Genomic DNA, 15,201 nt, shown 5'->3' on the forward strand with positions numbered 1-15,201 from the left:
ACCAGTGCCGTCTCTGTGCTATGATGAACTCTAAATCCAGATTGAAAAACCTCAAATAAACTATTATTATGTAAAAAATCACACAACTGTTTTGCGACTGCTTTCTCAAGGATGTTAGCAATAAAGGGAAGGTTAGATATCGGCCTATAGTTGGCTAAAACCTCTGGATCAAGACTAGGCTTTTTAAGAAGTGGTTTTATTACAGCTACTTTAAAGGATTGTGATACGTAGCCAGATAATAGAGACAGGTTGATCATATTTAATAACGAGGTGTTAATTAAGGGTAAAACTTCTTTAAACAGTTTAGTTGGAATCGGGTCTAAAAGACAGGTTGATGGCTTAGACGATGAGATTGTTGAAGTTAGTTGGTTAAGGTTGATTGGAGTAAAACAGTCTATATATATTTCAGGAGTTACAGATGTTTTTAAAATTCCGGAGGTTGAAGTTAAGTCATTACCAATTGAGGGCAGGAGGAGATTAATTTTGTCTCTAATAATTATAATCTTATGGTTAAAGAAGCTCATGAAGTCGTCACTACTGAGAGATATAGGAATAGAAGGCTCTGTAGAGCTGTGGCTCTCTGTCAGCCTGTCAAAACCACATAGATGCTACATATCTGTATGTGTGCGCGTATGGTGCACAGACCCTGAAATATTCAACAAGATTTGTAAAAGAAACAAGGACAATGCACATGCAAACATGGACTCAACTAAAAATATATACTTACAAACCTGGAAGAGTGCCAGGGGCTGAATCAGTGTTTCTGACAGGAGACCTCACACACAACTGAAGTCTTTATCTTGTGTCCTTTCACACTTTGACATGCACAGCATGACTCCCTCTTTGTAAGGCCGGATGTGTGCTTCTGTTTTTGACATTTTATATAGGCTACATGAAATAATGTAGACATTGACAAAAACCTCCAGTCACATAGTCACAGATCATTCAGAGACATTTGTTTCAAACACGTGACACACCTAAAGGAGACATGGTGCTCATGATCTAACATGAGCTGGGAGTTTCTATGTTATTCTCTTCTATTGCAAACATTTGATCACTGAAGTATCAGCTACTGAGTATTCAAACAAGGCTAAGAGTCTACAGCCACATTAGCAGCTCTGTGAGGCTGTACTTGGTTGGTGGTGCTTTAAGATTAATACAAATGTCATCAGGCTGATGTTTCATTACATAACATTACATTTGTCATTTAGCAGATGCTCTTATCCAGAGTGACTTACAGTGAACTAACTACACTGGAGCAACTTGGGGTTAAGTGCCTTGCTCAGGGGTACAATGGCGGCAGCACCTGGAATTCAACTCACAACCTTCCGGTGTTTTCTTTGGAAGCCTGACCACAAGACCTCCACCTCCCATTCACAGGTATAATATTTACTGTGTTCACCCTCTTAGTGTATGTGTTCACCACACCATCTTAGTGTTAAAATGCTAACATTGCTAAGCACTAAACACAAAGTAGGCTACAGCTGAGGCTGATGGGAATGTCATTTATTTTGCACGTAGGGTATTTGGTCATAAACAAAAGTCTTGGACAAATAGAAAGTTCGAAATAAAATACATTTAAATTAGAATACAATAACAGGCTTGTTTCTATCAAATTAACAATGCCTCTTTGAATTGAAGTATTAGTTATTATGAGCACTTCACGTGACAGTAGTTTAAATGCATAAAGAACTACATTACCCAGAGAGCTCGGCTGCAGTATAAATAGTAACGAAAGGGGCGTTTCCTCAGTGACATGTGGAGGAGGTAAGAAGCGGATTGTTGCCGAGGACGCGTTCAGCCTGTCAGAGATAACGCCGCTCAGCCTGCTCTTACCTGGAGTTTCACTACCATGGACTTAACCGAGGATAGCGCTGTGGAAATTATCCTGTGCTGACCCACTTCTTCACGTTTCCTTCTCTGCCTATCTTTGACGCCTTCATTTCTGGCAGGTACAGTCCTTCTCTCTCTGTAGTTTTTCAGCTAGGGCATTGTTCATTTTGACACTGAGATGTAAGCATCCCTGTCAAGGAAGTAGCCCACGCGCTCATTTGTTGCTGATGTTATTTTGCAGCTCGTGCTATAAAAAATGAGGCGACTTGACATTTATTTTAGCTAGCATCTCAAAAACACAGTGTCACAAGACGTTTAAATCACATTACATATGGTGGCAAAGGGCTCTACTCCTGAACAAAACACAAAGTTAGTGTAGTGTTTGTGTCCCTGTTGTATGGAGTCGTGTGGAACATCTGAATCTGCCTAAACATGACCTTCAGCTTCACACGGACCAATCGATATCACAGAAATAAACGTGTATCCAATGAAAAAGAATCACCATTTTTTAAAGACATTTTCCTTTGATGTTACAGAGCTGCAAACTGTGAGTTAATGCCACATTTCAAGCTAAAATTGTAGTAAAATTGGTGATGTTGGTGGTTTTATCGAGAATATCAGTCAACAGAAAAGAATAGAGCACGTTGACCCCTCTGTCAACCTGCACAGACTAAAGAAAGAGTGGTGACCTAAATGTAAGTTGTACACGTAGGCCTATTGTTTTCACACCGCTAACAATAAATAGCACAGTATACAGAGAAACTTAAATTTAGTTTTCTTGGCACTTAGTTTCTTTTCTAATAAATATATCCATGTGTTGGACACAAATATGTCCGAGTGGAAATTTAAGCAGTTTATCTACTCTACTCGATTATGATGTATTTTACATGTATGTTTTACATTGGAAAGGACCTCACAAAACACACAGGCCACATTCATAAAGGGACACAGATTAGATTTATAGATGAGTTGTTTATGTCTAATTTAAATTATATTGATTTGCGGTTATTACACTTCTTTCAATTGCTACTCATGGTCTTACAGTAGGTGGTGCTCTGATGATGGGCTAAATAAAAAAGCAGATGGTCTGTACCCCAACCAACCACAAACTCCATCACAAGCAAAGTCATAATCAAGTTGAATGATGGATTCAACTGTTGACACACTATATGTACAGGTACATGGAGCTGTAACATGCAAAAGTTTAGTTTTTTAAGGACTTAAACAATAAATGGAGTATTAAAAGTGTCAGTCTGTTCATCACTTAATTGAGTAAAATATTTAAGTATGGTTCAACATGTGTGATTTGATTGAGCTCTGCTTTAAAGACCTTTGGTGTCAATCTTTTTTTGCAGGCACAGTGAACCCTGAGGAACCATGTCGGACAAGATGTCCAGTTTCCTCCATATTGGGGACGTTTGTTCCCTTTATGCAGAGGGCTCCACCAGTGGATTTATCAGCACTTTAGGGTAAGTGTGCTTGTGTTTAATGTGGGTTGTCACAACCCTTTCACTACCTCCACATCCCTGCTGATTCCAGATGAGCTTGATGGAGGGACGGAGCTTCAAGCAATATTGTCCCACTGTGCAGAATACACAACAATAAAACAGTACAGGCTCCAAAAAAATCCACAGAAACTTGTGTAATAATGATCTACATGGTTGCTGTTTTTTGTATTGATAGGGTGGTATTATGGATGGTTTCATATATACAACATAAGCATTACCCATTTGGGATTTTAGTGAAACAAAGGAAACAAGTTTTAAATCTTTTGTGAGAATTTAGTTGAAGTATGCAAAGACAAAGATGGACATGAATTAATAGTCAGAGAGGGAAATAAATATTTGTAGAATACCGTTCTTTCTTAAAAGGGGACATATTAGGAAGCACTCACTTTCAGTGCTTGTGCACATACATTTGTGTATCTGGAGTAACTACCAACCCACAAACTGAAATGTCAAATGCTGGCTCATTAGAATATATCTCCTATCTGAGGATCTCAACCCACTGCTTGAGAAGTACCTTAGTAAAGGAGTGCCATGCTTTTCTCTCTTGCCAATTGGAGCAGATTGGGCTTTATTTGGGGGGGGGGGGGGGGCTTAAAGAGATGTGCACTAAAACTTAGTGTTTCATACAGAGGTGAATACAGGTATATTTAGACAAAGTATGACAAATATAAGGTGTTATATTACAGAATGTAAACATTTTACAAGTATGAACCTAAGAAAGAGCATAACACGTCCCCTTTATACTCAGACTAAAGACCATTTCCTCAAAATTAATCTGGACTGAGTCCTCTTTAGACTCAAGCTCAAGTATTAGGCATAGCCCATATGCTATATGTTTTTTGTAAAACAGTAGTCCAATGTGGGATGGGCCAGATGTTTGGCATGGCACAGAAATAGAAAATGAACTAACTCGCTAAAGTATGCTATAGAAGAAGAAATGTAAGCTTTAGCAGCAGAAGCAGAGGATTCTTGCTCAGTTTATCAATAAGTAGATTGACTGTAGTCAAATGTCTATTTTCCCTTAATCTGGTGGTTTTGTCTTACTCTTGATAACATCGACAAATGTAAATGTGTTAAGAATAAGGTAACGTTTGAGACGTGATGGATCCTGCTGTTTACATTGTACTCTTTTTCATTGCTTGATATTCTGTGCTCAGTTGGCACTCTGGTCTCAAATTACCCTGTCTCTTCCTGCTACATGCTGAGCACCATTTATTTAAGCACTTGACGACTTCCCTCCTCCCTCATTAAGGGCAAATTGAGCAAATCTTGGCTTACAATTGAAAGTCACAGAATTACCAGAAGGCTAACTAATAAAACAGGTGGTGATCATTGCTGTGAATGTCTCCGTCCAGCATATCCGACATGTCAGGCTTTATTTTCCAGATACATTTTCTTGCATCAAGCATCTTTTCTCTTTTTTTTATAAATTGCTATTTTCTGCCCCTGGGTGTTTTGTTCTTCTTCTCGCAAGGTGAAAATGTATTTGTGTTATCCTTTCCTCCCTCTCATTTTCTAAGTGCTGCAATCTTCCTCCCTTTGACATGTCACTATTCTATTTGCCACTCATCACAGGCCGTGCAGAGCCCTCCTCCTTGCCTGCTCTCATGAAACCGTGCACTTTCACAGCTTAGTGTTATGCGTCACCCACCATGGCAACAAATGTGCACACAGCTTTGAAGGCTGCCACCATGACAGAGCTCATTTGTCAAATTTCCCCGTTGTTTTGCCTAGTAATCATTTCCCCCCACCACTACTGTGAGTGCTCACTGTTAAAGAGACGTGCTTAGAGTACGGAGCTATAAATAGCACTATTGTATTACTGTATGTAGGTGTTTCTTTAACTGTCAGCATACTGAATGTGCCCCCTGAGAGATGCCTGCAGCCACCTGGACCACTGCTGGCTAAGAGAGGATGGCACCAAATGTCTAGATGCTGGAAAGATGGGATACGGCTAGGGCAACTAACGATTATATTAATTATTGATTATTTGCAAATGATTTACTAGATTATTCAATCAATTGTTCTTTCACTAAAAAGTCCATCTCAGTTTCTCAAAGTGCAAGGTGATGCCTTTGAATGGCTTGTTTTGTCAAAAAACATTTTTTATATGATAATAAAACTGAGGAAAGCAGGAAATCCCCATAATTGAGAGGCTGAAAACATTATTTTCTGCCATTTTCGTATGAAATGTTACTTTAATGATGATCAATTATCAACATTTTGGATTATTTGTCCATTTCATTCACTAATCAACTCTAGATACGGCCATGGGGCTGTATCCTACAGGAGGATGTTTCTTATTGACCTTGGATACAGATGACCGCAGAAAGTCCTCGTCTTTTTGGACCTTGGCCCATCAGTGCATCAGTGTGATCAAGGCTACGGCTCTTCCTTCCTATAGAGGAGACTCACACCATGTGCTTTCTTCCCTCATCATCACAGTGCTCCTGCAGTGCAGAGTATACTGCATGAGCTATAAAAAGATGTAACTGACTAGAGCATCCTACAGAAATGTATTATCTGTGCTGCTCTACTATCTGATAGTATTCCCAGGTGTTTCCCCAAAATTACTGGAAATGATGGAGCTATTAGTTGCGAAGAACAAACAAAAAATCTTTCAGTTTATAGTCTTGGCCAGGTACAAGGATATTACAATCTATCTATTTTACTGTGTCCTGGTTCAGAAATATTGATCATCTCCCTCAGTCCGTGGTTAATTATGGTATAACAGTAATATCAGGTTACTTGTTTGTTTATATGTATGAACAATGAGAGCTTTAGAGGGTTTATTAGTTTTAAAGTCTATTTAAGTTTGATGTGTCTTCAGTGATTGACTCATCGTAATGATGGCTGTGTCCCCAGGCTTGTGGATGACCGCTGTGTGGTACAACCAGACACGGGAGACCTCAACAACCCACCCAAGAAATTCAGAGGTAAGGCTTCAAAATCCCTCGCTTCTCACTTCATGATATCTTGATATCTATCAGTCAAGTCAGGTTTTACAGCAGGTTAAGTGTATTAAACATTATATTCCTAATTTAACTGTAGTAGATTTACTTTTCTGCAGTTTGGGTAAAAGTTGTTGTTTGATTGTCTTTGTTTTCCCACGTGGTCGTTGGTGTTCTCGCCGCCAGGTCAGCTGTAGTTTAGAAGTTAGACGCAGCTCTGGAACAAATAAAAGAGAAAAATATACAATAAGAATGCTTCTCTAAACGTACCCAACTGTTTTATGGTTCATTAACAGAAAGGTCAAGTGTCTGCTATCGAGAACAAAGATGCTTTTGAAAAATATATTGGGAAGTTCTTGTTTGATAAAGATAAGACAGACCTTGTTAAGTGATGTTTCTTGTATAGAAATCCAATACAAGCATGTAGTGCAACAGTATTTGATCAAATTATCCACCTTAAAGCTATACGTAGATGGGATAGTCACTGGCTTATACTTGTCTTTCCAGTATGCAGTTGTGTGTCTTGTGATTTGTTGTTGCACATGTTTTAGGTGATTGCATTACAAAAGGGTTGTTTGGACGATTCTCTGTTAAGTCTCCTAAAATCGATTTCTAGTGCTGTTAGATCTTTACTTAAAAGTAATAGTGGAGTGAGCAGCTGTGCTCAGATCTGCTTGAATTCTTTGAGGCATGTTTTGTTCCCTGGGTTTTATAAAATCCTCTGTAGTGAATTTAGACCACACATTCATGCTGGGACTCTCCTCTTCCACTAAAAGGTGCTTCACTGCATGAGGAAATATAGTCACTTTTGTGTTCCTGAAACCTTGTTGAGATGGTAATGCTTATATTTGCATGTTATGTGGTTGGAAGCATGAGTTTGAAATAGAGGTTGACTGTAGCCATGATCACTTTGTTAGCAACAATGCCAATAAGCGCTGTTGCGTTCAGATATGCTCACACGGAAAGAAATGGCATGAGAGAACATTTGGCTCACCTTCGGACATAAGACAGGAGAGATAACTTGTGCCGTTTCTATAGTGAATTCTGCCCCGTCATCAGTCACCACAGAAATGAATGATCATCTGGCCAGCTGACAACAGGTGTAGCTAAAATAGTAGTCACTAAGTGCATCAAATCGTCTGCCACGTCCTAGCAAATACATTGCTATATATTTTGGAAGGTTTCCGAAAGAGGTCTTTAGTGAATTAGTCGAGAGGGAAATGACAAAACTGCCAATTGTAACTTGGAACACTTTCCAAAGTGACTAAATTAAATTGACCTTTTATGGTTGGAAGCCTGGCAGGACCTTATTTAACATGTCCCTGTCATTGGTGCTCTCTTGAGTGGTGATAACCAGGAAGACGATGATGCACACTGTTACGACCCGGCTCGGCGAGGAAAAGGGGAGTAACATACACCAGATGTTTATGGTAAAATAAGATATATTTATTGATGTAATATGGACAATTGGCAAACAATTGCTTTTAAAGACACAAAGTAGAACAAAAGGAGGGCTCTTAACACAAGAGCAATGAGGCGTCAAAGCTAAACTAACAAAAAATAAACCCCAACTTAAACCAACTCTAAAACAAAACTCGGGGTGAAAACTGGATTAACACAAAACGCATAACAAGGCATAAATAGCACCGGAGCACCTAACGTGTTTAACAAATATCTCTAAACAGCTTGTTCACCAAGCTGACGATCAAACTATCACAAACTAAAGAATGTGAACAGCTTGCACGAGATATGAAACAAGTACCATGTTCAGTATCAAATAAACAACCTTCAATCTACTCTGTAAACGAGCGCTACAGTCTCAGACCCAAACAGAATGCATATGGCTGACAACACCAGCAGCCCCGACTGTCGAGCTGGCCAGGTAGTTGTAGCTTCTGGTCTCTCCAGCGTCCCTTGGATTGGTGGACCGGAACAGGTACATGCCAATCACAACTCTGTCGTCATCAAGGTGGGAGGAGAGGTATCGTTGCAGCCAATCAAGGGCCTGGGATCACACATCCTAATCTGCATACCTAATAGGGAAACAAGGTGCAGACATCCACATAATAACCCCCACAGATACCTAAGGCAGACGGCATTGGCCGTGGCCGTGGCCGTAACACACACACACACACACACACACACACACACACACACACACACACACACACACACACACACACACACACACACACACACACACACACACACACACAAAGAGACTCACTGACAGTGGAGGACTGTGTTCTCTGACATAGTTTGATATCATGTAACATGTAATCATGTAACTGATACAGTCAGGGGGCTCATTTTGGTCACAACCTGAATTAAAGCTCAGAATTCAGTTGTATGAAGCCATTCATGCCTTAAAATGCAGATAAATCTAAAAGCTAGTGACTATTATTTGTCTTAAGGCCAAAAAAGAGAAAATGGCTTCTAAAGAGACGTCCTTTTTGACGGCATGCTCGCTGACATAGTAGTTTTATATCAGTGGGATGTCTATCAAAACCCTCTTTAGAAATTATATATTCAAATTTGACAAAAATCTCAATATTTTTCATCACTACCCTGTAATGTCATGCGTAAAACACTGCTTACGAATATACTGTGCAGCTTTAGCTGCTTTCGATAAAGATGGATATTTTTATGACCTACTGTGAAGAGTTTCCCAACCAGAGGTCAGACATTTTAAGATTTAATTTTGCCTCGTCTAGCAACACTCTTTTGTTGTGCAGTCATATCCAGGGGTCCAAGTAATAGCCTTGTATCTACCACATGTAGAGTGTTTTTGTAGTTCCAGGCAGAATGCCAGGCCGAGTTAAGTATCAGGCCCATGACAGCAACCTGCCATTACATCTTACCATCTAATCTCTAACCTGACAGCGTGAACATTTGCACAGATTAGCGAGCAGCTCTGTGGCTAAAAATACAATATCTTTTGTTTTTGTGAAGACCATGTGCAGCTCTGCTATTTCAGCTCTGCTGTTTCAGCTTTCCTGACCCTTAAAACTACTGAACTCCGTGATATGCATTTATTCAGAGGCAGTGCTGCCGTGTGGGGGGGGGGGGGGGGGAGAGAGAGAATTTAGGATGATTCTAAGGGCCTGTGACTGACGGGGGGCCTTTAGGAAATATTAGAACATTAAGTAATTTCTTTCAATTACTCATCATCATTAATAGAATATTTGTTTTCAACTTTCTTTTTTTTCCTTCTTGTTTTTGGCAAAAAGTAAACACCCAGAGAGCCGCTGTATTTCCCCTTCACCCCTCTATTTACATGAAATGGTTCGGTCCTGCCCACAAGGCGCGAACAGTCCTTGCTAGCAGAGTGAATTGCGAGTGAGGAGCAGCGATGTAGCTAGTGGAGCAAGTCCCCGTTTCTGAATGAAAAATCTGGTTTCCAAAAAGAAAGAAAAGACAGGCAGTAAAGAGAAAAGCGAGAGCGGCAGTACAGTTATGTTACATGTAGGGCTGTCGAATTAACGCATTAATTTCGATTAATTAATCACAGAAAAAATAACACGACACAAATATTAGATGCTCCTGACTTTTGCTCCGATTGCACCCCTAACCCGATGAATTAATCACAAAGCTTGTAATTAATTAGATAATTTTTTTAATCGCTTGACAGCCCTAGTTACATGTTAATGTATGTATATAGTTGTATTTATTTTCAAGTTCATTCATTAATATTAAGAGAATTTCAATTTAAGAATTTTAGATGAGCCTTTGACACATTTATTATGGAGGGCATCAGTCTTGCACCAGAAAGTGATTCCACTGTGCAGAATGTTTCATGCACGTCTGCTACATGGTGTTATATTCTCACAGCTCACTGTCAGTAAATACTTTACAGTAAGTATTAGACTGCAAGCAAGTTACAAGCTTGCAATTTGTGCAATTATTTAAAGATTTGATGGGTCCATTGGGTTCTGGAGGTGTAGTTTCAGCAATGGTGCAGGGTTTCCCGTCCCAAAGAGTCCCTAAGAGGTAAGACTAGTATATCATGAAAAAAGTTTGGTAATAATTTAAGCAGAAATGTTTTTTCTTCTGTCCCATGTTGTGACCCCTTGGAGGGTCCCGACCCCCAGGTTGGGAACCACTCCCTTATAGATTTTAAACATCAGCCAACTGACTTTGTCAGCCAGTAACATTTATACAGGTTTCAAGACATGCATACATGCGTAAGTGAAGGATTACAAATAGGGCTGGGCAATATATGGATATTGTGATTTGAGACTACATATAGTCTTGCATTGTGGATATTGTAATATGGCATGTGTGTTCTGGTAAATCACGTACTTCTCTGAACTTACCAGACTGTTCTGGCTGTTCTATTATTTGCCTTTACCCACTTAGTCATTATATCCACTTTACTGATTATTTATAATCCATTAAAAACATAAATAAATGTAGTTATAAAGTAAATATTTTGTGACGGCACCAACGGTCAACCCTACACTATCATTGCTCACTGTACTGCTTCCCGGGACATCACTGGGCACTTGATGTACATCTGCAGTGGTCTGTCTGAGGCAGGTGTTGATTGGCTTGTTGTGACAGTATGTCAGCGTGTGCCAGTGAATACGCACTGATCTGTTCATAGCAGAGCTAGGCTTTTCATCAGAAGTGGGATTATTACCCATGGATTTTTCCTCGAACTGAGACGACACCAACATTGCTGCCAGACCAGAAGGCAAGCTTGATGTTTGAACAGCACGTTGTGCCCTGCTGGAGCTCGATCAGTGCCTGATCAATAGAGGTGTAAACAACATTATTTTCAACAATGTTAAATGTTGCGTTTATTCTGAAGTCAGAAGCATTTCTTTGTTCAGTCAAATTGATGATCCACTTCACATAATTCACTTTCCACATTACACGTTAACCACAAAGTAGCTCTTTTTAAAATCTAAGACAACAAATTAAATAATTAATAATAAAAAAGAAGGTAAAACACGGTGAAGCAATGAGTCGATGAACAAAAACACAATCTTTCTTTAAAGTAACTATTGCACATTTTACTGCAAAGATGGGTCATTTAAGGTTTCATATCCTCTTACTGGAAGGCGTCCACTAGGACTGCCACTAAAACTATAATATGAGGATGTCACCAGAAACAATACTTTGGTACCAAGTCGGTACGATGTTGTTCTTCTGCAGTACCGCAGACACCGGCAGGGCTCGAGACGTTAGAAATGTGTTAGGGACGCAGTAAACTCACAATCGACGCTTCCAGGGGACGCACCCTATTTTTCCCTGATAATGCTACATTGTGAAAAACAAATCTGTGTTTAAATCGGCAGGAGGAGTTAGCAGCCGGTGAACAGAGGTTCCAAAGAGTTTCATTACGGTAAATTCAAACTACTCAGTCAAAATGACTAGTGGCCGAAGGTAAACTATAACGTGAACATGATGTGTTCAATTGTGATCTGGTAAAATGTTGTTTTTGGCAAGAAACTTGAATTAAACACAGTTGTTTGAAGGCGATGTTTTCACAGCAATTTGTAATAGATATTCGACCTGTTCAACTTCCTAACAGCTTCTTGGTATCTAGAATCAAGAATCGTGGACTTTCCCTGGTATTGGTATTGACTACTACATTTCTGGCATCGTGACATCCCTAGTTTAATGCGCACACAATAGACATGACATCCTGGTCTGAACCTTTGAAAAAAGTGCGTGTTGGCTGTAATTCAAATCAATATTTTCTCTCCAATTGATTTAAGTGATGGAGATGAACAAGTGTGCAGATTTTATTTTCTCTATCTGATAAGATATTAATGTGGAAATTGAGATATGGATTCAATATTGAGACAAATTAATGACTTGAGGCCTAATAATTAATTAACTAATAATCCTAAATTTCCCTCGGGATGAATAAACTAACTATCTATCTAATTGTGAAATTAGAATTTATTCAGTAGATTTTAAGGTTTTGACTTTAGTTCACACCTGCTGCTGTCTTTGCATTGGTTGCCATGATTTTCAAAACTATTCCCCACAATTGAGATAATTCAGCATTTCTTTTGACTGATGTCCCTGTGTGCCAGTTTTCAAGCAGAGATGATTTGACCTCATGAAACTCTGTTTGTTGCCTCATACTACTTTTAAAACAGCCCACTGGTGCCAGTTCAGTGTAAAAAGACAGAATAGAAGCGATCAGCAGATGAGGTACCCAACAAGACATTCCTCCTTCCCGTAAATGAAAGTTTTCAAAATCAAATGAACAGTTATAGGTTTCTTAAGATAAGACGGGAGGTCTGGGATAAACAGTAGGACACAGCCACGGGTTTAGGAGTTGCTTCTGTAAAATAAAAATAAGACTTTTCCTAACTTTGAAACTTAAGTTGAGATGGGACAAGCAGTTGGGATATTTTTCTGTCATGAGGCCCAATATGTGCTGCTGATAAATGCCCAGGATGTCTATATAGAATATCCTGTTTCTAACTGATATATTCAAATCATATTCAAAGCTGCGGTATCACTCCATAAAACGGCAGTAACAGCAGAGTAACCTGGAATAAACGTGCTATTGGCACTTTAAGTCATCGCATGACCATGCAAAAGTAGAACTTGTCAGATATGCAACACTGAATAATTAAACATGCATGGTGCCACATGTAGCCCTGTTTCTATTATTATTGTTTGTATTTATTATTATTATTATTATTGAAATAAGAGCATATTTACCACATTACGGCACATTTAGAAATGTACACTTAAATTACAGATCATCTATGAGTTAAATCAGTCTTTAAAGGATTTATAGGTAATGTAAAGGTACCATGTCTCACCCCAGCGCAGGCTGCAGTCTCACTTCTCTTATTAAGGCTAGTGTTAAACAGAAGCAGTGTACCAGAACATCCTTGTTGAGTATTAATATCACACTTTAGCTCAGGGACAAGGCCTGACTGTAGAGTCTCACAACATGCACAATATATTGTGTGATTGTAAGCAGAAAGTAGTTACGAGTAGCTATGAATGCTACTTTTTTCACTCCATGGTGGAAAAAGCCACTACATAGAGCATACAATTCACAGTCACAATAGACCCTTTTTCACAGCAGACATTTTGACTAATCAAGAAAAGCACAGGTGGAGGTCTTAATGTCATAATGAAGGCTGCATATCATTTAGGTGAGCCAGTTCTAGGGCTCTGGTATTGTGCATGCTCACTCATCAACACGGATTACTCAGACACTTAATGGAGAGGAGCCATCATTAATGTGAATGCTTTGACAGGCAAAACATGTCTGCTGTAATAAAGGATCGATACAATTAAGGATGGTACATATAGTGCACTATTAAGTAGGGCGTGATTTCAATCGCAGCCTTTCACGTCCTGCTAGCCTGTCTTCTCGGTTGAATGTGTCGTAATGGCTACAGAGTTTAGTGTAAGAAGAAGATTGGATTGTACTTCCTTGTAAATCATGTTTAGCAGTTCAAACTAGGGTTGGGTGATGTCTACCAAATTGGGATATGACAATGTCCTCAGTGGAACGTTGTGATGGACGATAACATTGTTGTTGGTGGGGAGGGGGGTTGTCCTATGTGCTACTGCTAAAGGTGCTGTAACTTTAACTGATCAAACTGTGATGATGTGCTCTAATTCAAAATTGTTAATTGAAAAGCAATGACGACTAGAGCAAAAATAAATGAGACAGAACGGCATTTGTCACCGTTGACGTCTCCATTGGTCCTTGGCCTCCTCTCTGCCTGTCCTCCACCTCATGGCCCATGATGGCTAACCCCGGGAGACTCTTGTGTTGGCCGCATTTCAGATGGAGCAGCCCCAGTGGCTATTTTTATCAGGTCCTCTGTACCAGCATATACTATACTGTGTGTATATGTATGAAGACACTGACTACAAACTAATGACACATTATCAACCCATTCATATCCTGTGTAGGGATTTTCAGTAGTACTGTTCCTTACAGTGTTTTCTTCCAGTTTTAACAGAGGATGCAGAGCTACACAAAAAGGAAACATTAGCATATTTCAGTCTTCAACAGTCAACAGTGCCAGTTAGGTGACCCAGTAGCTGTCCCGCTTAATCCACAAAGTCTTTGTTTATCAAACTTCCTCCACAAGCTTGCCATCTTTAATATTATGGTATCTACTAATTTATTTAGTATCACATATATTTTGTCATTTATAATAATGTAATAAATCATTGATTAGGAAACATATTTAGACATTTATGAATAAATAATATAAAATTAATTATTTAACCTTTGTGCACATTTACTAGTTATAAGAATCATAATTGAGTTTCAGCATGATATCCCCCTCATTGGCCAAAACCTGCTAGATGGTCCAAATATTCTCCTTTGGTAAATCCAGCTCCCCACAAAGAAAAGCAGACACTTGCTCTGCCCATCTCTCTGTCCTGATGCCCTTTGATGATCACATCTGCACCATTTCATATCCTGTGTTCACACCCTCTGGAGAGTAGAACGTCGCAGTATTTCACAATGTTTTGACCAGAAGGAAGCACCAGAGGTTTTTCTCTTTGGAGCATGAATGTCCTCGTTAAATTTCAATGAAATATCTCCGTTAGATTTTCTTGTGTACAAGTTTTTGCCAAGTAGTGAAGCAGACGTGGAAACACAGTAAAACTTATCTAGTCTTGTTGTTGTCATTAGAATTTACACTTAGCCACATAGTGACACGTTTTCATTTTGTTAGTGGCCTGCTATTACAGATACTGTACAGTAGTGAATGCCAAAGTGTTAATGTGAAGTGCTGATGTACTGTATACATTTAATGATCTTGTCTCTTTTATCCCATAACTAATATTACCAACTTCCCAAAACGTTGCTGATATCTGTGTCTTGTATTTGTTGAGAAAAACTAAATGATATACACATATGATACACGCTTGGCTCTTTATGTTTCTCTTTTTTGTCT

The 15,201-nt window shown here is 39.2% G+C and overlaps 1 protein-coding gene across 1 annotated transcript in view; it reads left to right on the forward strand.

Moving 5' to 3' along the window:
• Window positions 1-1,766: 1,766 nt before the first annotated feature.
• itpr1b (inositol 1,4,5-trisphosphate receptor, type 1b) overlaps window positions 1,767-15,201 on the forward strand; it is a 68,451-nt gene continuing 55,016 nt past the window's right edge. Inside the window, exons 1-3 of the mRNA XM_029432751.1 lie at window positions 1,767-1,952; window positions 3,189-3,302; window positions 6,207-6,277. Of these exons, the coding sequence (XP_029288611.1) occupies window positions 3,211-3,302; window positions 6,207-6,277 (163 nt within the window). The 5' untranslated portion in view covers window positions 1,767-1,952; window positions 3,189-3,210. The remainder of the gene's footprint in view (window positions 1,953-3,188; window positions 3,303-6,206; window positions 6,278-15,201) is intronic.

Source organism: Cottoperca gobio, chromosome 5 (assembly GCF_900634415.1).
Source record: "Cottoperca gobio chromosome 5, fCotGob3.1, whole genome shotgun sequence".
NCBI lineage: Eukaryota > Metazoa > Chordata > Actinopteri > Perciformes > Bovichtidae > Cottoperca > Cottoperca gobio.